The 27683-nt window shown below is 36.1% G+C and overlaps 1 protein-coding gene across 1 annotated transcript; it reads right to left on the bottom strand.

Moving 5' to 3' along the window:
• TRIP11 (thyroid hormone receptor interactor 11) lies at positions 1-27683 on the bottom strand. The gene is made up of 21 exons (XM_026046349.1): positions 27545-27683; positions 25287-25363; positions 24246-24356; positions 22957-23232; positions 21997-22065; positions 21208-21373; positions 19545-19904; positions 18914-18954; positions 18338-18433; positions 16946-17152; positions 12992-16021; positions 11629-11769; positions 11209-11402; positions 10002-10165; positions 9591-9694; positions 9149-9248; positions 5475-5556; positions 4727-4841; positions 4302-4424; positions 3208-3346; positions 1-2166 (listed from the first exon to the last, which is right to left on the bottom strand). Exons 1-21 carry the CDS (start codon positions 27681-27683, stop codon positions 1958-1960), a joined length of 5943 nt encoding a protein of 1980 aa, XP_025902134.1. The 3' UTR covers positions 1-1957.

Below are 27683 nucleotides of genomic sequence, written 5' to 3'. Positions count from 1 at the left end.
TGTATATATGAAGTATTATTGTAATTAAAGAAAAAAAACGCATAAAGCCTTTATACAGATCTGGTTAGTTAGCTTATTCAGAGGATGGTAATCAGCACAAATCCATTTGTAGTTTGTAATAGCTAAGCCACAAATTTAGAGAGCTAAATATTTTTGTGCTTCAGCTCACCAAAATGCAATTTTATTTTGAAGCAGCTGCATATCCTAGAGAGACCTGACTTCAGGAAAGAAGACACTGCACAAACAGCATCTGATTTCAGTCTTCTTTATATCTGTTACTGAAAGAGGGTACCATTGTGGTCCAGTAGTTCAAATGAAGACATGTATCTGGAATATCTAACTGAAATAGCTTCAGCAGAAGTAATTTTAAGTTCTCACCACATTTACAATTTAGTGTAGCATTTGCTTTGGTTTACCGCATGTGCCTGATAGTTCTTCAGAAATCAAAAGGCCAAATCATTCTTTTCTATAATGGAATATAGAAAGAAAAAAATATCAAGATTCAATAAGGCCAATGAAATTCCAAATCTGCATAAAGTTTCCATGAAATATTAACATATGGAAAAAGTAGATTCAAGGTAAACTGAGCAATTAAAGTAAGTGTGGCTAGATTTCAAGGCAACAAAAGAAACTTCATTATATGATCTGTACATAAATAAATGTAAAGATTTCTTTTCTTATTTTAGTAGATTCTGTACAAGATTCAGTGATGAATTTTATTTAAATATAACTCTTACAACCATATAATCTAGGTTCTTAATAAAATGAAAAGTAAAAGTTGACAGTTCTAATATAGAACTTGCACAACAGTTATCTTTTAACACTGACTAAACAAGGAATGGCATATAAAAAGTTTTAGATACATTTTCAAATGAAGACATTTAATCTCAGATTCACTATTTTTGTAAGATGAATTTTATCCTTTAGTATGCAACTTAATCCTTTATCTGCCACACAAAGTATACAATTTATCACAGCAAAATTTACAGAATAATTGACTCAGGCCTTGGTCTTGCAAAGACCTATTTACACATCTGGGGAAAGCAACTGTTGTCCTTACTTTTAAGTTCTATACATATGTTCAAGCTTTCAGCCCATATCTGAATCTACAAAATCCTACAAGATAAAATGTCTCTTAAATATACAACTTAGACCCATTACATTACACCATCTGCATACAGGTGAACCTATTTTTGCCAAGTTCTCCACTGATGATTCTGCACCACATGGACGCTGGTAGAAAATGAAACACATTCCAGCAGTTAACTCCCTGGTGCTGGTGGGTTGCATTGCTGAAAACAGCTGTTAAGCTGGAGGAAGGGGAGTGGGCTGGAGAGAATCAAGTTCTAGAGATTAGCAGGCCTCAAACTGCTACAAAATGTGATCTATCCTGTAAGTTAGAGGCATGTCTTAATATAAGTAGCTGTTAATTAAGAAACTCTGTTTTGGAAAACTGCCGTTCCTCAATACTCACATATGCTCACAGCCTCTTTAGAACTTGTATCATGAATTTAACATATCAAAAAAAGATCAATTTTGATGGTTTTTTTTCCGAACTACCACACTTCAACAGCTAATCACTTCAATGCAATAACAGACCTCAACATCAAAGAGTTGAAGTTGCCCATGGATAACTGAAACAATGTGCTGTAAGATTAAGGTCTGTAAATCCTTCAGTTTGTCTTGCAGCTCGACAAACAAGCAAGATTTTTTTTCACCCCACTTTAAAATCTAACCCACAACCGTAATCAATACCTGCTATGCAGCCAGCAGGTACTCACGCCATCGTTAGAATTTCCAAAGCGCTGGTTAATTCATAATGAAAAGAAAAACAAAGTAAAATTGCAAACAAGTACACAAATTTTTACAAAAAGGCCTCTTTGTGGTATATTATATACAACATAGTGTCCTCATTTTTCTTAAAGTGCTAATGTCATTATCTTGGCTTCAAGATCATCTACTGTTTCAGAAGGTCTTTTAGTACAGCACCAGCACTGGCATCTGGGGACACTGGCAGTGGTGTAAAAGTGGGGAGAGCATCAGAAATGGGCTTCATAAGCAGATGTCCAGAGCTACCAGCAGGTGTTATGAGAGGCACTGCTGCAGATCGAGGTGCTAAAAATGGGTTTGTATCTGGTCTTCTGCTGGTTCCGGAGACAGCAGAATCTGAAATATATAAAATACATATGTAAATACACACACACAAAATAATACTATTCTGTTAGACTCCTACAAGTCTACCCAATTTCAGAGTATCTGTGATAAAAAACTGCAACTGCATTTTAGTTTTGCAATATGGAAATTAAATCTTGAACTGGACTGCAGACACTCAAACTTCCATTCGCTCTACCTTTCCTCATCCTGAATCTTGTCTGCCACTACTTCCTCTGCCTAAAATTGATTTATTAAAAACAAAAAACACACACACACTGCTTTCAGAGATAAGTTGATATTTTACATGAGACAGTTTTGCTTTATACATCCAACCATTTTAAGCATCTTTTAATATTAATACTTCATACAAGTATCTAAATATTTGTCTGTATCAGCTTACACATGTTAAAGAGTCTTAGTTGAAACAAGATTTTGCAAATGAATGGGACATTAAGTGTGTGTTTAACGGCACATAAAAAAGGTAACAATCTGTATCAAATTGAAATTGGATCTTACACTACTCAAGTGCACAGTTCTTTACAGGATCAGCAGTAGAGCCAAAATTCATTCATTTCCACATAAGAGCAACTTCTTTAAAAAAAAGTCAAAGATACAGCTTAGAAATAGATTTCAGATCAAGCTATGTACTCCACTCATTTCACTCCTCTCCAAGTGCGCAGGTTCTGTATGTCAGAGAGGCATTACAACGCTGTCATTACTTATCTTTTTCACTCACAGACCCAGGCTGATCAAGAGGGTATGTTGAAAATCAGGTCTGGGGGCACTGCTAGACCGTATGGAGAGCTCTGCACAGCATCTGTTTTGATCTACCAGGCACTGTTAAAAAGCCGCTCTAAATTGAGAGACTATGTTCATTCCAAAGTTCTGTTTTGAGGGTTTAGGAAGCAGGGAAAAGAAAAAAAGAGAAAAAAAAACAGAAGAAAATAGTGGTAGCACACAATCAAATTTAGAGTTCTCAGGTGAGGAAGTGTATATTATCTGAATCCTTCTCAAAATTGCATATAAATTTTCAAATTCTTCTTCAAACATTACCGTGTATTTGACTGCTGGGTGGAGTACCACTAGCTTTACTGGTTCCTAAAGGTTTCATATCTTGAACAGAGAGCTTTGGTGGAGGAAGGCTTGGACAAGACTCTGTCTCAAGGAATTTCACAAACAATTCTGAAAAAGACTGCAAGAGATGACCAGTTAATATATTTGTACCTGTTTTTCAGAGCGTCACCAAGTTAAAAAGCTATCAACAGGCTCCAAAGCATTTTCTGCTAGTATTTAAAGTAGTGTAGCAACAATGAATCATTTCCAAATTGTGAAGTTTTTGGGTTTTTTTGGTGAATGGCATCTACGTGCAGTTGATAAACTCCAGGGGTAACACATACTTCCACCATGTTTTCATTATTGATTGCTTCAAGGTTAATTTCAAACCAATTGTTTCAAGAATTTGATGTGGCAAGTGACACCATTTCCTGTGTCTGTGCTCAAACCAAATATCCCCACCACATTTAAAGAAAACACCAGTTTCCTTTAAATATGTCCTTGTATTTGACAAAAGCATGTTGAATAAAGGAAACATGGACTAATAAGGTGTCAGCGACAAAACATAATATTTTGCTCAGAAGAGCTAATGCTATACACAAAAAAAGAAAATTAATGCTTTTGTATGGCTGCAGTTAATAAGATCACAATCTTTTAGTGACTTAATGGTCTGTATTATTTTAGTGATCAAAAAAAAAAAAAGGAACACAGTAACACAGTCAATAAAGTTTGATGTTATGGTCTTCTGTACTGCTGACTGCTTGAAAACTTCCGAAGTCCTACATGTTTTTGACCTCTAGCATTGTTATTTGCAAGATAAAAATCCCTACTGGAAGAGGTCAGTGGTCTATGCAGCCAGTACAACAATGATCATATTTTGACATTAGCTCAACATTTAGATCTGTGCAGTTTTCAAAGCCTTCCTATTAAAAAAAAAAAAAAAAGCCAAAATAATTGTACGAAAACAAACGAAATAAAATACTGTAAAAATCACTAGATTTTGATCAACATAATAATGAAACAGACATCCAGCATTCACATGCAATTTGCTTAATTTTCCACTCAAACATAAAGAATGCATGATTAACCCTTACACTGTTGAAAATGGACTGCTGAGTTGGTCTCAAAGGTGTAGTAGGGACACTTTTTGATCCACCTCCTCCTCCAAGCCAGCTAGTCACCCATCTGGTAACTCCTCTTTGGTCTTCACATAGCAACTAAATAGTTAAAAATACCAAAACAAAAACAGAACAGCAGATATAATATAAGCTCAACGTGGTCTTTTTTATTCACAATAACGGATGTGGAAAGACAAGCTAATCCTATGGATAAACTAACAACCTTTACCTGTTGGCAAAGCTTTTCTTTCTGCCTCTCTGAAAAACTAAGAGTCTGATGTCCTGACTATTTAAAAATATAAAACATTCTTCACAAAACCTAGTAGCACCTACTGTCATAACATTTTCTTTTAAGCATATTGCAAATGAAAAAGGAAGCCTGGTTTTCAGGAAAATATTACCTGATCAAGTTCTTCTTTTTTTATTCCCAAGATACTTCCCATTAGCCTTAATACTTCAGGACGCTTCTTTTTTGGAGTATGAAAGTGTCCAACAAAGAGATTTCTCATCAGGACCCTATAGGACAAAGCACGCTCGTTATACAGTCTGCTCTTCCATGACAGCTGATACAGAGGTAAGGATGTCTAAACCCAGATCCGTTTGTTCCCTGTACATTTTCCTCATTTACAATAACCGAAGTGAACTAACCAATGCAAGGAATCAAAAGGGAAGCTCATCAATGGTTCCACCCCCCTCCCCGCCAAGTTAAACCTTTTTTTTTTTTTTTTTTTTTTTTTTTTTTTTTTTTTTAAACACAGAAAGCACTAATGTGTAGTAAATTCAAAACTGAAATTGTACATGAGCAAGGTCTAGAGGCAAGTGCTAAAAATTCTAGTAACTTGACTCAGGAGAGCATTTTAACTGATACTTGTGCATGTCGCCAAGAAAAGGCTTAAGGAGGGGTCAGGAAATCCATTTGCCTGTTGTACTTCCAGTTTGGACAGGGACAGAAATGTGAAAACTCAAGCAAGATCCAATGTGCTCAACATTCAGGTGATGCTCTCTGTGTGCAAGGGCTTACTGTTCATGTCTCTGGCACATTAAAGCAGTTTATCACTAATAGCTTTTCCCTCCATGTCATGGACTTATCTCTACATGGAATAAGAAAACAAACCAAAAAGCCATACACCAGTGTAACAAAAGACTTACTTATCCACTTTTCCTTCTGTGCTGTTGATAAGATTCATTAGTTTATTTTGTACATCTTCTAGCATTTCTCTTCTGATCTCACCTATAAAATGGGATTTCAAAACAACTAAACAAAAATGGAGGACTTCTTTTCAATGCATTATTCATACATACTTACACATACATACTTCATATATACACAGAAGTTTGATTTTGTAAACATGTATGATTTTAACAAACTTAATTTTTATTTTAATTCATAACTTGAAATTTCTAGAACAATATTCAAGCTAAACTATGTAATCATGCAGAAGATAAATCTGCTGCAGAACAGATGAACTGCTCAATCCCTTTTCATAACCTGACCAAACTCCATGTCATCAGACCTTTTAACTGCAGTGCTCCTACCTGGAGGCAGCTCCAGAAAGTTACAACTGGATGGTTAGTGACCATCTTTCTAAATGTCAGTCAGAATTTTCTTTAAGAATACATTAACAAATCATGTAAAGAGCTGCTGCAACAGATCCCAGGTACCGTTTTACCTCTTGACTGTAGAAGTGCAAGAGGGACCATTAGTTCAAAAGGACATCAGTGCCCTGAAGCAGAGACAGGGCCCTTCTGGACTCCAGAGCTTAGCGCTGTCTTCAGAACTTCACAAAATTCTGAGAAATGGCAGAGTTTCTGTAAGTCTTTAATGTTTTCTTTTCTGGGTACTACCTTCCTAATTACATCTTCTGGCCTACCCGATTGGATTATTTACAACACCACCCAAGTTACAGACCAAAACAGTTATCAGATGATATTTTCATCTGAAAAGAGCCTTTAGCACAAGCTTCTTCCTTTCCATCTTACCTTCCCAATGCCCACAGATTACTTCAATATCACATTTCATTTTCAGTCTCAACAGAGTATTTAACAACGCTATATTTTAATAATAAATCTCCAACTTTCCTAAGCTCTATTTTCCGTAGTCTATGGGCAGGTTCCTCAAGCTTTTAAGCACTTAGGAGTCCCCCAGTTTCTCATGAGAACTGCAGGCTGGCCCTATAACTTCAGGAATTTGCTGGGGGTCTCTTCTGCCGAGCACCTCCCCTGCTCCTGCTCACAGGCACCAGCCTGTGCCTCGGCTCCTCCTGCTTCCAGCACAGCATCCTTATCCCAGAGCTCACACAGCCCAGGGCCACTGCTGCACTTCTGCATTCCTTGTAATGGTAAAGAACACAAGACTGGTATACACCAAAGAACTAGGCAGGCTCTGCAACATCTTTATAAATATTTTACCTCATAAACATGAATTTTAGAGAGCACAGAGCAGACAGAAATGGGGTCAGGCTGGGAAAATCCTTATTCAAGGAGTGTAAGGATTAAGCTCCTTATTCAAAGGAGGTTAAGAACCAAAGTTACACAGACTATACAACAGCATATCCCATAACAACTACATCCATATGCACTGAAACCCATTCCAATAACGTGACTGCTCTTGAGCACTCCTTGCTCTCAAAACACCAGAGTGAGTTACTGGAGAACGAATCCATGTTTTGAAGATTTGAAGTTATTTTAAAACAGTATTTTGTAAGTGTGGTTAAACAGGACCTTGAAGCTAGAAGGAAAATAACTGTAATATATTTATTTAGGGAAGGATGACAGCTGTTGGAGCATACCAGCAAGCTGATTTATTATTTGGGTCTTCCTCAGGACAAAACGGAAGAAAAAGTTAAATTCCCAACACCACAAAAGATAAACAGCATCTGAAACTAAGCTTCAAGTAAATCTCACGCTGTTGCTATTATTTACTCTACACAGCAAGACAACAACTAGTTTCCGTTTCAAATTTTATTCCCATAATGAATTTTAAAATAGAACTATTGACACTTTTAAAGCAAAATGTTTCTGCTAAGCGTTTTCTACTACTTCTGGGAGAATGCTCTAGATGAAAGAGGATCAACTTCTGCTGACATCTAAATGATGGCTACATTCATACACACAGTGACTACAAACTTCATATTTTTTAAATTATTTTCTTCTAAAATAGAATAAAATAGGAAATAGCTGAACATCTAGCTTGTGTGCACAGAAAGACTGAATAACAAAAAAGACCCAAGCCAAAATTCAGCATGGGCTGCTGTAAACCAAATATTTACAACAGTCTCCAATAATTTGTTAACCATTTATGGCAGTTTAGAGAAGTGCATCTGGTACATTTTATACTTTTCTATTAAGATCACTTTGCCTGCCAAAAAAATCCATAAAGAAATCCTTCAAAAGGTTTGGCCAGCAAAACTGTGTCTGGGAATGTATTTGGCCACTTTTCAATAAGCTATTATATGTTTTCTTGTGTAAATAGAGAAAACAGAGTTGTCTCCTTTTTCAATAAAAATTATGATATATACTACAACAACATTAAACATTAACAACATTAAAGTGTTGCTTTCTTGATTCAAAAAGCTTTTCTTTGAAATCCAAATCATTTGCCAAAATAACAAAGTTTGATAAAATATGGAGATCCAGTTCTCTCAAACTCACCAACACATTCCTCCTCCTTTTATGTTCTACAGTCAAGATTTAACCTTTAAACATTAAACTTCTGCTGTGAACGTCTGCAGTGAGATATTTACAAGTCATCTATATATACACATACATTAAAAAAAAATAAAAAGAAACACACAAACACAGACCACTAACAAAACCAGTAACTAATGACAGACCCACACAGCAAACTGAAATTTAGTTTGCAAAACTCAGACTGTGAATTCAAGGAACACTCCTATGACGCCCACAGGATGCCAAACTTTTACCAAAGTAAACACTCATTCAATTATGCAGTAAAAGTCACAACATTACAATTTTGTAGAGCTCTTGCTGAACCAGTTGAGGAGTTTCAAATGACTTCACATTAACTATTGGGACCCAAGAAGGCCTGCTTAAACATGCATGCATATGTGAGTACTGACAGATTTATGAATATGTATACACGTCAAGAGTAAGACTTTTTTTTTTTTAATGAAAAGCAAAAATTAAGTGAATATGTTCACAGCAAAAGTTACAACTGCATTCAGCAGCAAGTACATTCTAGGCACCTCCTCCTGGTAAGCCCTAATAAAAAGTGCTCACCCCCAAATTTCTCAAAGATGTGGGACAATGAACATCACGTAACAGCTGTCGGAATAATTGTAGAAAAAGAGTGAACCTCTGTATTTGGAACCTTCTCTGCAGAGCTGGAACCTTCTCAGTAAGCTGCCCCTAACAAGCCAGAAGTTTCCTCCAGGTTTACAATTGCCCATGTGCTCAGGGAAAGCATAACAGAATACTGCAGTTATAAGGAAATATGGCGAATCACAGAAATAAAGAGGAAAAGACAAAAGTAGGAAGAGTTGGAAAAAATAGGAGGAGAAGACACTATGTAGACAGACAGAAAAAAGCAGCCTAACGTTCCCTCAGTACTCAGCACTGTTGGTGACATCCATTTATAACACATTACATACATATCTGCCACACAGCTGGCCATGGAGATGTATCTTTCACTTTTGATTCAAGGAAACTTTGCAGGCAAAATCAGAGGCCAGTGTTGAGCTGTGACTTCAAAGCTCCAGCAAGACTCTCTCATAAAAGAGGAATCTGTTAAGTTCCTAGGGATATTACCTTGTCCCCTCAGTTGCTTGGCATGTTCTACCAAAAGACAGAAAAGTGACACTTACCTTCTTTCTTAAGCTCCTCAATTTGTTCTTCTTTGGAGTCCAGCTGCTCAGTAAGCCTTGATGCTGCATCCAGTGCAGCATTTGCTTCTTCTAAATTTTCCTAAGAGAGCATGAAACATACAACATGAGAAATGACTAATCACAACTATGTCAATGTAGCCCAGATCAAACAGGACAGATGTAGAGACTTCAATCACTTATAAAGTAACTAGAGCATAAGAATTCTCAGCAAATGGATGTTCAGTGGAGCAAAGTTGCCTTCCTGGGCACCTGTTAGTCCTCGCTCTTCTAGAAAAGTGACCAATACTATAACTTCACATATTCTTAAGATAACAACATTCAGCACGGTATTTAAAAAAGAAAAATCCAACTCCCTTCACTCTGTGCTCCCCCAAAAAAAAAAGAATCAGCCTTCAATTGCAGAGAGTATTACTCAGCCCACCTGCAGTGATACAACTTTTTCTTCCAACTTCTGAGCTTTTTCTTTCCATTCTGAAGTCTGTTTTTGGTGTTTTTCTAGCTCTGCTGAATACATGGCTTTTTCTTCTAAATGATTAGGAAAAAAAATACAAAATTTAAAAAGCTCTTCACTCACAATAGTTAGTTCACAATAGTTATTTCTCTGTTTAGACATACACAGTACTAAAGCCATGCAGCAGAACTACCACATGCAGCCATTAGTTTCATGGAGTTAGGATTTTACTAAAGCTGAGTTTAAAGACAAAAGATTCTGAAACGTAAGCCGTCATAAATAAAAAGTGACTAATATCTGAAAGGCACCAAAACACTAACTATCCCATCTGAAAAACACTTACTACTATCTTTAGCTTGGATAAACCATGACAAAACATACCCTGTTGGAACTGCTCTAGTACCATCTGCAGGTTAGCCAGGGACAGTGCATACTGCTTCACTTGGTCCTGGGAGATGGTCAGCTGAAGCACAGTTTCATCTCTCTGCTTGGTGACCAGGTTCAATTGCTCTTGCAAAGACTCAACCTGTATACTAGCTTGATGACTTCATGAAAATAAAATACATTTTTTTAATGAAGTTGACAGAAAGCAACACAGAGAAACTTCATTTCTGCAGCAAGATTAGCCTACTGGTCATTTTAGCTCAACTTACAAAAATGAAGTACGCATTTTTTAAATAATTCTATGATACTAAAAAAACAACACCTTTTAAGTAAGTTTGGTTGTCAGCAATTAGAAAATAAGAACCACTTTTGCTTTATTAAAAAAAGCACAAAACAACAACAAAAAAAACAATTTCTGTTGTTTGCTGTAAAGCTAACTTCACAAAAATAGAACCCACATCTGGTTAGTCTTATCAATTTTTACTTCTTAAGCCAGTCCTCAAGACTTCAGTATATCTAGGTCCACATGACTAATGAATAACTTATTTATCTTTGCATCACACAAGACGACACGGGTTTAAATCAGATACAATCCTACTTTCTAAGGAGTATGTTTCAACAGTGCATACCAGGTGGGAAACTGGTTTTCTGAAATTTGTTGAAAGATATCTTACAAGTACTTTCGATGAAGAATTTAGAAACATTCTAATGAATAGAAGGTTTTTACAAAATCTTCTTCCAATCCTCGATTTCTTCCCCCAAATTCTCTACAACAATTTCTGCTCAAATCTATTTGTTGCTGTTATGAGTAAAACGCATTTGAATAAAGACTGCAACTACACTTGTTCATTTGGACAACTGCAATAAAAAGAATTCCTATGCAGAAAGTAACCAGCATTTCTTTAAAGTAACTAACAAAAACATGAATCCAGCAATTTTTATTTTCCATATTTCATTATTCTAGCTGAGAAATAGGTTTGCGTCATATAAATAGAAAAAAAAAGCCTTTAGTTTCCCACATTCTGCTGTTCATGAGAACCTTAATGTATTTTACTCGATAAAAAGTTTACAAGACTTTGCAGTGTCTACATTATTAGGTACGAAATGAGGATGTGTAATTGTTTCCAAGGCAAGAAACAAAAGCATTACAGGTTAAATGTAACGTTTAGAGAAAATCCCACTGCAGGAGAGCTGAGATGACTACCTGGCATTCTCCACCGCAGTGGATGAGGATACCAGTTTTTCTTCCAAAACAAAGACTTTCTTCCTTAGCTTGGCCTCTCTGTCTTCTGCAGCTAAAGCTTCACGTGTGTAGGAGTCTTCTACCTCCAAGAGGTGATTGCGCAGCCTGTCCAGCTCCTGATTTAGGCGCTGCTCTTTCTCTCGCAAATGCTGCATCTGTGTAGAAGGCACCTTAAGCTGCTTATAGTAACACCTCTCATAAAAGCAATGTAAGCAAAAATAAAAGAGCTCCTTGAAAGTATATTGCACATATTGATTCTAAATGTTTTCAGTAAGTTAGCGCTACCAAAAAAAAAAAAAAAAAAATCACTCTTACAACAAAGTATTATATGCAATTTCTCTTATTTTTCTTTTATGTTTTGTAAATTATTAGGTGTGCTACCTCGCTCTGCAGGGCACTGGTCTCCATCTGCTTCTGTTTGAGGGCTACCATTACTTGGTCTCTCTCTTGCTGAAAGCTAACAGCTTTTTCCTGCATTGATTTAACTTCATTTAACAGTTGATTCAGCTCCCCTGTCTTGCCCTGTTGAAGAAACAAACAAGCATTTATTTTTTTTTTTTTGCAAAGAGGTAGCATCTGTGCAGAAGAATTTACTCTAAAAATGATACTGATGCACTAAAGGCAAGGCCCATAGCCCCATAAGCAGAAAAATAACCTCAAAATAGTATCTCTTTTGAATATATTTCACTTGCAGGTTAACAGGTGAACCAAGACACTATGCAGATAAACTCTCTTAACTGATTGCAGCGAAAAGATATCTGTCAAGTCTTGCATTTCAGGTACTTCCATACTTAAAAAAATCAAATTTTCCTCCAACTTCGCAATCTATTCTCTGTGACATGCTTTCTATACCATGTACATGTGAAGCATCAGCCTAGGCAAGTCAGCTTGCCCCAGCATAAGAGGACTAAATATATAAATAAGTGTCAAGAATAAAAAAGATGACCTAACCCCAAAACATTAATCTTGAATGAATAGGGGAAATTCATTCAAATGAATAGGAGAAAAAAGGCAACTGAACAGAGTTAACCATCTATCTTAAAGCTTTCTAAGTAAAATCTGCATGAAAAAAACTTCCACCTATAGCACATTGAAGACTTTGTTGCTTGTTTTCCCAGGTACATTACCCTGCAGGTCTATTTGATAAGGTAGTTTGAAAAATACTCCAAAGAGATGGCAATTATTATTATAGTAGCAAGAGAAATGAAGGTGCAGAAACCATTATGAAGTATCCTGACATTCATTCTGAGAATCCATTATTCTCTCAGTTTTTGCAGTGGAGTTTGTCCATAAAATGAAGATACATAAACCTAGTGGTTTCACAGGGACAAATGCTGTGAAGCAACATCCTTCACAGGGGTATGTGGAGTAATTGCATGCACCTGACAGACACCAAAGGAAAGCACATAAGGACAGGACTTCTGCTGGCCTCTGCCAAAAATCTGAGGAATATGCACTAAAAATAATCCTGGATATTTAATAAACAGAAACAAAACAAAGTATTAAGCAATTGGGTAAATAAACATTTCCCAAATGAATGAGAAGTGTAGTTTAGAGCAACAAATTGAACAAATTTGTCATATACCAGCTGATTCTTAACTCTGCAGAAGAATTTATATTCTACTGTAATGCAATGAAGGATGAGAAGAAATTTATTTCTGGCAAATACTTGATGTCTGTATTTACATGGAAGTGTATTATTTTGTGACTTATTTAAGAAACTCATAAATAAGTATACACATACCTGTTCTTTTTCTTTTAACACCTTTTCCAAAGCAAGAGCCTTTTCTTTCATTGAATGGGATTCAAATTCTTTCTCTTTCAGCATCATCGAGAACTGCATATTAGTCTCCTGAAGTGCCCGGAATTCTGTTTCTTTTTCCCTGCACCTTGTAACTATTTTTTCATTTTCTTCTTTCAGTTTTCGAATATCCATCTCCAAAATCAGATTTCTTTCTTTAAGATTAGTCACAGCTTGTTTCAAAAGCTCATTTTCATTTTCTTTGTTACTAAGATTTTCACTCACGGAAAGTAACTGATCACTTTTAGATTTAATCAGTATGTCTTTTTCCCTAAGCGACTTCTGTAAAACATCATGTTTTTCCTTGATCTGTCTCATTTCAGAATCATTTTCTTCTTGGCCCTTTCTCTCAAGCTCTGACGCTGTAGCCACCGAATCAGATAATCGTTGATTGTTTTCCTGAAGGGTCCTAATAGTGGCATCTTTCTCTTGCAACTTCTTTTTCAGCTGTTCCAGTTCCTTCTGAAGGAGTTTAGATTCATCACTGAGCACTTCAGCAACACTGTGCTGAATGCCCAAAGGCTGCGAAGCAGCAGCAGAAGCTACTGTGGCTGCCGGTGTCACCAAGTCAAGCTTTCCCAGGAGCAGATCCTTGGTGCTATGTAGCTGTCCTATACTGTGTTGAACTTGGGCCAATTCCTGGCTAAAACTTTTCAGCTTTTTCTCATTCTGCTCATAACTCTGAATCAAGCCATTATAGTCTAACTGCAACCTCGAATTACTATCACTTTCAACTGAAATCTGTGCTTGAAGTTTCTGTAGTTCTTCTTGGAGATGAGCCGACTCATGCTGCATGTTCTGAACTGTGGTCATCACCTGCTGCTTCCACTCCTCCATTTTCTTTACTTGTTGTTTTAATTTATCACGTTCTTGCAAAAGTTCCTCAAACTGGTTACTGTTAACACCTCCCGACCCATTTTCAGTACCTGTGCCTGATGTCTGCAAGACAGTCAGCAAGGTTTGGCATTTTTGACTTAAAGCATCTATTTCAATATCCTTTTCTCGAATGATACGGGATAAATTCTGAATAGTTTCCCTACACATGTCTTGACTGCTATTTTCAAATCTATTGGACAGCTTTTGATTCTCGTCTTGTAACTTTGCTAAGGCTGCTTCTTTAGCAGCTACTACATCCATGATCTTATGGTACTCTGTTTTTAGCTGACTGTTTTCTCTTGTCTTTTCACTTAAAACTGCTAGTACTTGTTCTCTTTCCATGACATAAGCCTGGAGCTGCTGCTGAAGACAAAGAACATCCTGCCTATAGGAAGCTGAGGAAACTCTAGCGTTGAGAGCTTGTATTTCTAAGTCCTTCTCTTGAATGATTTGGGTGAGTTTGCCAACCTCATCTTTGGACAACTGATCAATTTGTTGACTTAGAGAAACATTCTTTTCATTTAAAAGCTTAATCTCCATCTCCCTCTCTTTGATACCTTTTACCAGTCTTTCAATTTCAACTTTAGATAAGTCATGCTTTTCATTTCCATTTTCTCCATTAAGTGTCTGAACTTTGGTTTCCTGAAAGAGATCAGAGGAATCAGTCTGAATAACCTGCCTCTCTTTGTGCAACTGAGTTTTAATTTGTTCAATTGTTTTCCTTAAATTTTTTATTTCCTCATCTTTCTCCAAAGAAAGTCTTTCATGTGTGACATTCATTTGTTCCCGCTGAAATTTAGACTCATCTATTTCTTTTTTTTGCGCCTGCAAAGACTGCTGAAGTTGCACTGTTTTTTGATTCTGATCTTCTATTGTTTTTTTGAGAACTTCTATTTCCTCTTCAAGACTATTCTTTATCACTTTCAACTGTGTTACCTCACTTTCAAGTTCAATAATAATATCTAGAGTTTTAGGCTCAACCACAGGTAGAGACCTACTTTGCTGATCTTTAAGACGTTCAATTTCTTCTTTCAAGTGATTGTTTTCTTCCTTCATAACAGCAAGACTTTTGTCTTTTTCCTCTAAGTTCTGTTTTAAGATATCCTGCTTTTTCGAATCTTTAATATATTCTTCAAGTTCTTTTTGTAGTTGTAAGGCTTGATTTTTAAATTTTTCAATAAATAACTCTTTTTCTTTCATGAGTTCTGTCAACTGCTTCTGGCCTCCTAAACTGGTGGTCAGCATCTCTTTGGTTTCCTGGTGGTCAGCTTCCATCTGCTCAATGCTCCTTTGGAGTTCTGCAATCTTAAAGTCTTTCTCCTGATTGAGTTTAACTATGCGCTCGTGCTCAAGCTGCAACGTGCTGGTGTCCATACTACGTGCATTGGATAACTCCTCAATAGTCTGCTCATATTTGTGTGCTTGTTCCAAGAGCCGTTTCTCCGTCTGGCTTAATTCAGTTTCCAGTTGTCTCTTGTCCATTTTCAAAGCCTCCGTGACAGTGTTTTTCTCTAATGAAATTTTATTCTTCTCCGAAACAGCCTCGCTTAGCTGCTGCTTCAATTCTTCGCAGGCTGATGCCAACTTTCCGTTTTCCAGTTTGAGGTCAAACGCAGATTTCTCTAAGGTTTCATTTAGTTGCTTATATTCTGAAATGTCATTCTGCAGTTTTGTAATTTCGGCTTCTCTCTCTTTAAGGATGGGATCTTGACAACTGTAATTAGGTTCCTGATTCTTCTTTTCTGTTTTCTTGCTCAAGGACACAGAAAGTTCCTCCTCTCTTTCTTTTAATCTCTGCTGCAAATCTGTAATTTCTTTTTTACTATGCAAGATACAGTCCTGGGCTTTCCTTAATTGTTCTTGTAGATCTTCAATATTATCTTGAAGCTGCTGCTTACTTCTTTGTAAATCATTAAGAGCATATGAACACTGGCTTAGTTTTTCTTTGTGGCTATTTAACTCCTTAATAGTTTCCATCTTCTCGATTTCGAGCTTTGATATCTTCTTTCTTTCAAACTCTATGTCACATTTCAGCTGTTTCATGGCACTATCCATTTCTGTACGTTTTGACAGCTGTTCTTTCAGTATAATCATATGCTAAAATGAACACAAATGGGAATTTGTTAGGAAAGAAGAATCAGCAGAACAGCGGAATTCATTCACTTTTAACCTTTGGACTAAACAACAACAACAAAGATCCTTACTTAAAGAAAATAACTGGCAAATAATATAAATTATTCATTGCCAAATTAAAAACGAACTCTAAATAGCAATAAACTGCATTTCACTGTAAAACACCACACAAATGAAGAAATATAGAAAGACATTAAACATCTATATTTGTCAGGGTAGTTAAAGCTATTATGCAGCAAATATACCTTACTTAAAAACAGTCACTAAATATAAGTAACGAGTGACTCAACTGAGTATCTGTATATTCTATTTAAAATTTCTTGATTGATTTTTTTTTTTGGTGGTAGGATTCATTTGATGGGAAAGTATTTTAATTGCTCAATTCCATCAAGTAAAAAATATTAGAAAAACATGCAAGTTTAAGCTTAGCAACCAGCTGTATCAGGGCAGCAATAAATAATCAACATAGATGTTGATTACATATCACTGGTGACCTCCTTGGCTCCACAAGTGTTCACAGTATGAAGAACGCGTAACAAAGTAGCTGAACTACTTTGGACAAAGTTAAACCTGACAAAAGGTAAAGCTGATGTGTCACACATACCGGCCAAAGACAGAGGTCAAAAAATCAAAAAAAAAAAAAAAAAAAAAAAAAAAAAAAAAAAAAAAAAAAAAAAAAAAAATCAATTTGACATAGGAAGGAAGAATGTGCTATAGACATCCGACATGATTCCTTTGCTGGTAACAAATGGTTTTGTTGCAATTCAAAATTTTGCATCAGCCCCTCTTTTGGCAGAGGAAAGGTCCTGTAACTATTTTATGTTACTATTTTATTGCCACACAGAATAATTTATACATTCTAGATACATGCAATTTTTTTTTGTTTACCTGAGTAGCTTCTTGATTCTGTTTGTCCAGTTCTTCCAATTCTGATATTAAGGTTTCTCTTTCAGCAATACTTTCATTTAATTCATGCTCTTTTCTTTCCAAATCTTGCCTTAACTGACTTAATTCTGAATTCTGATCCTCCGTATACATAGAAAGAATATTTTCAGTTTTATGTTGTGCATTTGTCAGCTCCTTTTGAAGTTCCTCCTTAAGTTGAAGGAGCAAACAACAACAACAAAAAATAGCTTAGACTTTTAGATTTCAGATGGTTTAAGTAATTAATGGTTTCTTTCTTAAACAATTAAAGCAGACTTTTTTTTTTTTTAGAACAGAACCCTTAGGCCTACATGAATCCCAGTTAAACTTCCTTCACTGTGAAGTCTTCGTCTACATTCAGACATTGGCAAGTGTTACCAGGGCCATAGGCAGGTGTATGCACAGAAACAAGCTGTGCTCTGACAAGGGACGTTACATCCACCTCTGAAACACACATCCCCACTTGGGATAAACTTGACATGTCCTAGAGATAACCTCAGCACATACTGTGCTGCACATTGGGAAGACAAGTTTTAACCAAGAACAACTGAAGAAAATTCATGTGAAAAAATACCGAGGGAATACTTGAATTCATGCAAACCAAAGAAGATCTCTGTTCAAAAATACCCCTGGCAACAAGTTAGGTGAAATCTTTCTACCGTTATGAAAGGGTTTATGAGCTAAGGCTATGTTCCACACAGACTATATGGTCTGCTGCTTAGTAAATAATATGGAAAGTACTATTATTACAACAGGGAAAACAAGCAAACAGAATTAACTAAAGTGTCTACACTGAAACATGGCTACACAGATTGAAATAAGATGTGAAAAAAGTGACAGATCTTACAGAATGTCATTCAATACCAGTGAATCTGAAGTCCTTGATAAGGTAATGAACTAATTCAGAACTATTTAGAAGAAGAATCAATTCTCTAAAATGGTAAATGAAATATATTTATCTTATGTAAAACACAGCTTCCAAAATGTTTGGAATGTCCAATTCCAAAATGTCCAGTGTTTATCAAATAAACGAAAAATATTCCCTGATGCCACATTATATTAAAAAATGTACTTTTGCCTTTCAGTAGGTCAAGTGAATACACTTTCGGGAAAGTAATATATAAAAATGAAATCCTTAACTGAAAGACATTGAATAATAAAAACCATAAGGGCTTTAAGACAATTGTATGTTGAGATGTTATAACTTGACTGATCTGTTCACCCAATTGCAATAATCAGGTAATAGTACATTTAGAACAAGAATAAACAATATTATTTTTAGAAAAGGTTTCAGAATATTTTAATGCTTTGCCTATATTGCACTCAAACACAGTCCAGACAAACTAAAATACATACCTTCTCTTTTCGTAGCTTTACATTTTCTTCTTTAAGAACCTGTAGATCTGGCAGAAATGCCGGAATATCCTTCTCCATACCAGTGAAACTACCAGCCTACAAAAAAAAAAAAAAAAAAAAAAAAAAAAAAAAAAAGGCACCAAATTAGTATTTAAACAATGAAATGTTTTAAAGGAGGATTCTAAGTATTTAAATAGTACTACTTGTAATCAGTCTGTTTTCTTAAATATTTACATGTCGAGAAACACATAGTATCTAAGACATCCATCTCATCCATCTAGCAGTTCAAGTCTGTGTTCAATTAATACTATAGAACTACACATTAGAGCAGCTTACATAATGTGATATGGGGAACACCACCAGTTTTCTTGAACACAGTAAGCTGTGGGTTTTCACAAAATCCAAATGTATTATTTTCACTACTTCTATATGTAATTATAAAGTTAACTTATTCTTATTTCCTTGATTATAAAATTATAAAGAAGCATGAAACCTTCAAAAAAATTTACAGTACCAAGAATGTGTTTTCCCATCAGTTACTGTTACAATTTTTGTCAAAATTTCAAATTGTTTTACCTGATTTAAACTTGAAAGTCTTGCTATTTCCTTTTCTGCTTCTATAAGAGGAAAATGAAAAAAAATTAGCGTGCCCTAAACGACAAAAACAAGCAATTATCCCACCTTTCCCCCAATATAGCCCCACTGCTCAGAAAGGCAACAGGTTCCACACTGTTTTGTGATGGTTTGTCTTTTTTAGGAGTCAATACTGTAAAATATTCATATATACTATCAATACTACCCAATATCAGCACCACAAAGTACAGTGCTATTTTTACAACTGAACCTACATCAGGAGGATTCTAGAAGGAGTGCATTAGCTGCACAGTATTAAAAAGTGTTCTAAAAACAGATATACTTGTACAACAGATATATTACACTGCCTCTTAGAGAAGGTATTAGCATCAGTCTGCCTATACACACACACACACACACAAAAGAGAAAAATCCTGATTAGCTAAGTGTCTGCCAAATGATGGAAACCTCTACAATAATGAAAATATTCTAATTATGTTTTCTTTTCTGTGGCCCTCATCTCATTAGTTAACTCTTTGCTAACACAGAATTTTTCAGTTACATGTTTTAAAAATAAATCCTGAGCATGAGATTGGAAACCTGTGAGGATATGATTAACACACAACCTTCATACCTAACAGTGCTTGCTGTAGCCTCACAACATCTTCTGGAAGTGATGTCTTGGATAGGAACTTCTGTTCTTTTAAGGGAGCATCTTGCTCTGCAACAGAACTTTGAAGCTTACTAAAATCAGATTTTAGATTTTCATATTCTTGAGTTATTTGGAATTTTTCTGTCTTAATCAATTCTTGCTCCTTCAGAAGAGCTCTTTCTTTTTCTTTGGCAGAAGACAGCTGGTGATTTAATTTTTGTATTTCATCTTCTAGGTCCCTTATAATCTTCAGGTCCTCTGCTTTTCCTGCATCTGGAGTCTGCGTATTCTTTTTCTGTTCACTAATTTTAAATTCATCTGTGACATCAGTGCTTAAGTCACCTAAAGGAAAGACAAATGAACAAAAAACTTTAATACGTTAGCATACTTTATATTTTTTTCTGCATAATACTAAGCAAAACTATCTCTGCCAAACCCAAAAACTCAAACTCAGCAAAATCCAAGTCTCCTTTTCCTACCCTTCTCCTGAGAGCAAAATTCTCCCGAAATAGAGATATGATTCTCACATAAAACTTTTTAATATACATATTAACATCTGAAGTACTGCCATCCATATGAGCGAGTAGGTGAGCTGCTTTTCAAATACACATCACTGGCTTAAAACAATTTTGAAAGATAGGAGCTACAAGACACAGGACGACCAAGTTTGAATTAAAACATGCTTGACAAGAAAACATAGTGAAGGTGACAGAAGCTAAGTAACCAGGATAAGAAATTTCCTAGTTTACCAAGGCACAACCCATCTTGATGCAAAATCAAGATTTTTGATTATTTGATTAAAATAAAATTAATTAAAATAAAAAGATTATTTGATTAAAATGAAAATTTGATTATTGATGGCTGTCAGACAGTACAATATTTTGCATAAATGCATTCCAATACAGATACAACAGTGAGTTTTTAAAATCAGTTTCAAAGGCTTAAGCTTACTTGAGAACATGCACTGTTTAGAAATCAAAGTTTTAACATCTTACAAATATTATAGGTATTATATATAGGTATAGCACTTTTAGGTCCCCATCCCACCCTTTTTTAAGGTATATATTTGTGCAAAGAAATCTCTAAAGGAGATGTAATCAACAAGACCCTGTATTTTATGTACTCTGAAGGACTTGCAAGACATAATGAAAAGCATCTTATGACAATTATTGTGCTTCTACAATCTAGCCAAACCATCGGGAATTGCAAACCATCCCTACTGCAAGCTAGGGGCTCAAATCAACTGGTACAACCAAATTCTCAACAAAACTATTTTGAGTATTTTGTGTTGAAATATTCTTGTCTTCAGCACTGTACATCTCTTCCATCCCTGTATTTAGCTAACAAACATGAAGTGTAGAATTTTGGGAATAAAGTCTGATATAAATAAAACGACTGTCTAAACTGATAGATGTTAGACACTGAAATGCTATTATTCCAGTGCTCAATTCAAGTATGGTGTTTAAGATATCAGAATATCTATTTAAAGCATAGAGCTGTACTGAAGTTTAAGCTCAGATTTCTAAATATCATGTATTTGACATGTATTAACGTACATGTTCATAATACTTATATTTTATACTTTTACCAGACTTCACTGTAAATTAAAGCAGAAAACATCAAAAACACACATGGTAATAAGCACCTTGCTGTAGCTGATTTTCAAGTTCTTCAATTCGCTCCTCATATTCACTCAGCTCTTCTCGATGTCGACGACTTAACTCTGCTAGCTTTTGTCTGTGTGCATCTTGCAATACTGAAAGTTCATGCTGATGTTCATCTATTTCTTGACTTAAATTCCTCTTGAGTTCCTAAAAATATTGTTAGATAAAGAGAATGCTAAATACAGTACACACCCCTAAGCAAGAAACAGAAGAAAAACTTTTCCAAGCAAAATTAAAATATTTTTTCACAGAAGAGGCTGTTTCTTGTATTTTTTAATACTTAAAAACTATGTTGCATACAACACCAATTAATGTAATTGTAATCTCTACAGACAGTTTAAGTCATTGAAAGGAGATATAGCAGGACACATTTTAATAACTTTCAAGTATGACATGCAAATCTGTATCTGTTTCTTAAACTAAAAAGGTAAAAAGTATTTTGAGCACCTTTTGAGCATGAAAATTCATTATCACAAGTTATCAACTGCTTCTGAACATTAGCTGCCTCTACATACACTAATATTACCTTTTTAAGTGTATTATATTCAGCAAGTTCTTTCCCCTAGATTTCAAATCAAATCTAATCATTTTGAGAGAACACAACAACATTTCAGCCTAAAGCACAGTTAAGTGCCTCCTCTCTCGCATTATTTATAGAATAAAGTACCTGTGCTACAAATCTCAACTTTACTTGTGAAAGTCTTGCTGGATGCAAACCCCTCAAAAATAAAGGATAAGAGAGGACTAGCTTGTCAAAGTTATCATCTTACCTTAATGATATTTTGCAGTTTACAGACTTCACTTTGTTCTGCATCACTTGCTCCTTGCCCTTTGGAAGGCTAGGCAAAAGAAAAAAAAAAAACATTTCCATGTGGAAAATGTGATAAATACCTAATATTTTTCATGCAAATACTTAATGAACAGGATATCCAAAGAAGGAAAGCAAAGCAGCCAGTGCCTACCATGACGTAGATAACACCATCAGGATTACTAACATGAAGCAAAGTTCAAAGCTACAGTAACTTCGCTCAGAAAAAGAGAGAGTTAATTTTAATGTAAACATCTGCGACTTTCCACTTTTCTCCCTCTAAATATGTAAATCTTTGGCTAGGGGAAAAGGGTAATTATCACACCTACTAAGATAACAAGGTGGTTTCTTTTTACTTCGGTATTTCCACAAGAACCAAGCAGTATCTTGGATATTAAACAAGGGCTTGAAAAATAATGACTTACATCAACAACAGCTTGAATGATTCTATTCTTTCCCATCTTAGCAGACCAAATGTTGTAACTGACATAGCAAGCAGTGAGAAAAGAGTAAGGAAAAATAATACACAGACATCTAACTACCACTTTGAGCAGTATTGTGCTGTCAATCAACAGCATTTCCAGGAGGAGGAGTATTTCTAAAAAGCTGCATAAAAAGTAAACTCTGAAGTAGTACTAATACTCGATAAGTACTTTTGGAGTGCTTTTCCTAACTCAACAGACCATGCTTAAATGCATTCTGAAAAGGCTTTTGGAAAAAAGTCACTCAGTGTGCTCAATGTGTCACGAACCACATAAGCAAAGGAGAACAAAAGACTTTCACCTCTTCCATCAAATCATGTCAATTCTCTAAAATGTGAAAGCATAAACCAAAAGAACACACTCAAGGAAACCTAAATGCCCTGAAAACACTAATCCAGAGGCAGAGAGGAGAGTGAGGAGAAGGGGGGTGAATCACTCACCTGTGCGATCTGCTTCCAGTGTTCAACCTCAGATTCAAGCCTAGAAACTTGATTGGACAATCTGTTTATTTCTTGCTGTGACCAGATTATATCTCCAAAATCCATGTCATCATCTTGAAAACCTGAGGAATGTCGAACCACTGGAACAAAGGAAGCTGATGTAGTAGTCGGTGGCAAAACACCAGCTCCCAACTGTGCTGACTGAGCAGCTGTCTGTACCTTCTGCAATTGTTCCTGTAGTGCATTCTGTCTAGCTTTTAGATGGCTGATTTCCACCTAAAAGCACAGAATACAATGCATTATTTTAATTAGTCAGTAATTAATCAGTTAATAAAGAATATGAATATAGTCTACCAACCAGTAACCAGTTTACTAGCAGTTGGTAGTAAACCAACCAATCCATGCCACACTACCCTTACCATGATTTACTGAAGATTTTTGTTGATTTTTCAGCTAACAAGCTTAGGCTAGCAAGTTGCATAATAAAATAAAATCTTCAAGAAGGGTTTCAAAATATGAAAATCAAGCAAAATTACTCAAATTATTTACATTATGATCAACATTTCAGAGTATTGCAAATGTTCTTATCCACATCACACAGATTAGCTGCATACAATTTTACTTTAACACCTCTATTATATTCAATGATTAGAATATTGTATATCTCACAATCCTACTTCTAGTTCCCACATATGTTTACAAATAAAGGAGAAATAAACCTATCTTGTGTAACATTCTTGGCACATTAGCAACTTTCTTAACTTAAAAGGCTGTGAAACTCGCATTTAAAGAGTAATTTTCATAACTGATGATTTACATCACAAAGATAAACTTCCTTAACTTATGAATGGTAGTTCTGTTCCAATTGTACAGTTTAAGATAAATAAGTTAAATACACCAAGAAAAATAACTGCTTCAAATGAGTACTTGCTGCTCTGCTAACTTCCTCAACAAAGATAACTGAATCAGAAATACAAAGTAGTTAAATTATCCTTTCTCTTAATGATAATGAAAAGGACACAAATTCTCATATACACATAATATTTCTGAAGATATCTATCTTCTCATCTATGCTCTTGCACCTGTGGTTATATTATATGAATTATAGGAAATCTATGCCTTTGTCTCTCAGTCTCTAATAAATGAAGAAATCTTATTAGTATATTTACAACTTTAACTGTTGATTCCAAAGAAAAAGTACAGATATGAAAAATAAACAAAAATATTAGTCAATGTAATATGTAAATTTATTGGATATACTTACTCAAGTATTTTACTCAGTATCATACCTCTTTTTGCTGTAGCTGATTTCGGTACTCTATAGACAACTGTTTTATTTGAAGCTCTGCTGATTCATGCTTTTCTTCTAAATCACTACAAACTTTTTTCAGTCTTTCATTCTAGCAGAAATCAGAAATGCATATTAAGCTCTGAACAACTAGTTCTTATAGAACTAGAAAAGCAGAAGGTTGCTAAACGGTTTAAAAAGTAAAGATTCTTCATGTTATTTTAGTCAAAATACGTGGTAAAAGTAACTCCAAATATGCCCCAAAATTATTTTCATGTCTAAACTTTCCAATTTTACATAGCACAAGCTTTAATTCACACTCAGTTTGTGATCAGACCTAAATGCCAAGAAGAAAAATTTCAGAGCTGAATTATTCTTCATATGATGAATAGCATTGAAAGGGGGAATTTTAGAACAGATACATAACAAACTGAGCTAATACCTTATGGCCCCATACCCTGTCTCTGACAGTGGCCAACAGCAAATGATAAGAGCCTAGAAACAGGACAAGCAAAAGCTCTTACTTCCCAATATACCCTCCTACCTTCACTCTACTCAGAAGAGCAGACCTAGCACACGAAGGTGGCTGCTTTACAGATAAAATCACAACAGCAGCAGGTCCTTCTATAAGGACACAGTTATCTGCCACATGAGTACAAGGGATTTATAAGCTGGTGTAAAAACACATGAGCATCTATAGCTACGTCAAAAGGACCATATGGGAGGCAACATGTGCTGTATCAGGGAGCACATCCTCCAGACTTTGTAGTTCACCATGAAAGTTACAGTGTCAAGCAAAAGAAGCAGGCATTCTAGATTTGCTTTGACTTATGGACAGATGTAAAACATAATGAATCATTTGACTCGTTAACAGTTAAAACTTATTAAAACTGTAAATGGAAAGAATGCAAAGTCTATTATTAAGGTCCAAGCCCCAGTGCATCCCAGGGCACAAATCTGCATCTTCAGTGCAATATTTCGTTTTGACCAGCCCCACAATCATTTTTATTAATTACAGTAAATGTATTCCAAAATGTCTTACTTCTGACTTCTGTGCTGCATTAATACTTTCTACTTCTCTGAGTCTAGAATTGGACACATGGAGTTCGGTTGCTGCATCTGAAAGAAAAATGAAATTTTTGAGCTTTGCTAAACTAAGTCTGTTACACAGACATTAAAATCAAAATTAGCAAACTATTTTTACTCTCAACTGCTTTAATGCTTATTCTTATGGACATGTCTGTGTATATTGACTGATGTCTATTTCTGAATCTGCTCTTTACTTTGGACTTTGCCCTTAACATGACAAGTTGTATTTCCCAACAACTTCACAGGAAGGTTCACAACAAGCATTGTATACAAGTTGTATAAAATACACACAAAAGTGAGGCTGACTAAAATTTCAAAAAGAGCAGATCACCACAAAAACAAAAGACCAATCAGACCAATCCTTTTTTAAATTATTAAAAAAAAAAAAAAACCTCACACACCACTCCAGAAGACATATACAAAATTTTGACCATACTGATTTATATAATACAAAAAGCCCTGGATACTTCATCGACCAGTGTTCCTCAAACAGACTAGGTTATTTTTCCTCTGCCCCACTTTTTAATGGAAGGATATAACATTTTTTCCATTTACAAATTAATTTTATAAGTCAATATATGTAACTATATGTAACTGGCTAGACAACAACACTGGCAGCCTTTGTAAGTTTGAAATATGAACATACAAGTAACCGTTTTCTAGTCTCTCAGGTACTGTGGGAGGTGGTGCTCAAGTACTGCAGAAGAAATGATCTGCCTGCAAAACCTGTTAACCTGAAGATGTTCAGGTCTATAATCTGCAAACACCATCATTAATTTGGCTGGAAGTCAGACAGTATATAAAAGTAGAAACATTAAAAATCAGGTGAAAAGGAAGGGTTTTTTTTTAGGCCATGCCATATGCAAAGATGTTTACTACAGCAGAACAGCATTTAGTTGCTACTGGATAGTTACATCCTCAAGAGAGTAAGACTAATATGCCATAAAAGTTTTAAATACAACAAAGCTGTTCACAGCAGTATCTACCAGTCAAGCACAACTGGGAATTACTGCTGAATATCTCTCACAAACTGAAGCACAAATCTGTGAACTGGAATCTCAGTTTGGCTTTTTAAGGGAGAAAAGGGGCGGGGGGGAAGGCATCAGGTGACTACACACCTTAGAGGTGTAAAGTAAGTTTCCAAACTAAACTAATATGGCTTTTGGATTATAAAATAATTGTAAGCACGTGTTCCAGAACTGAAAAGTCAGAGCAGGTCTCTGTCTTCAGAGCAGTTTAACCATAAAACCAAAACAAACAAACAAAAAGCCCAGAAAACATCCAGAAAACTCATCCAATTCGCAAGATAATGTCTTTATACAAAACCTTCACACTTGCAAAACTGGAGACTAGGTGAAGTTGTTTAACTTGACATTCTAAGATCCGCATTTAAAAGTCACAGCTGTTCTTCAGAGTTGTCATTGTTTATACTCACATTAGAACATTTACTTTTCAATAATTTTCATTTGCAGAATTCTAAATAACACTAATAAGATTAACCTATGGTATGCATCAAGAATCAGATTTTCAAAAAAAAAAAATCTAAAGTTTTTTTCAAAAATGCCTTATGAAAAATAAGGAACTACTACATTCTAGAAGAAGCGGACGGTTACTTTATGGAATATCTTACTCTGATGCCTCAGGCTTTTTTTACTGCCTACCCTCTGTACTTTACATTCTCCTACCTGGCTACAGGAGAGTGCGAGGGAACCCACCGAGTTCCCTGGGCCCTGCTGAAATGTAAACATAAAGAGCATCAACTGCACTGGACCTTTGCCTGGCTGACACGTCAGGCTTCGGATTACACAGAAAGGAGAAGTGGAGGGGGAAAAAAACCCCAACAACAACAAACCCAACTACTACAGCTCGATCTGGCCACCGCTCCTCTACAGGCAGCTGTTCCAGGGGCATTCTAGATACGCTGTTTAGACAGGGTTTAGACAGAGTATCCAAGCGATAACCCGCGAAACGGGGCTCTTTGGCCGAACACTGCTGCGGTCTCTCGCTACCGAGGCTCGGACCCTTCAGCAGGTTCGCAGGCCCTTCATCGCGGCCTGCCAGTCTGTTTGTTTACATCCCACCGCTGAGGACGGAGGGGAAGAGCAAAAACAGCCTCCAGACCCGTCCGGGCACCACCCGCCGCTTCCCAGGGCGGCCCCGCGGCCGAGGCCGGGCCCGCTCGGGGCCCCGGCTGCCCGCGGCGCCTCTTACCGCCCACTTCCTCGGCGCCCTCGAGCAGGATGTCCTTGGTGAAGCTGGAGATGTGGCCCGTGAGCGAGGACAGGCTGCCCCCGACCTGCCCCAGCGACTGGCCGAGCCCGGAGCCCAGCCCGCCCAGCCACGACGCCAT

This window comes from Nothoprocta perdicaria, unplaced genomic scaffold (genome assembly GCF_003342845.1).
Source record: "Nothoprocta perdicaria isolate Ctin4 unplaced genomic scaffold, notPer1 scaffold_108, whole genome shotgun sequence".
In the NCBI taxonomy this organism is placed as follows: domain Eukaryota; kingdom Metazoa; phylum Chordata; class Aves; order Tinamiformes; family Tinamidae; genus Nothoprocta; species Nothoprocta perdicaria.
Note: the sequence above shows the minus strand (reverse complement) of the source record. Positions and strands in the feature narration are given on the sequence as shown.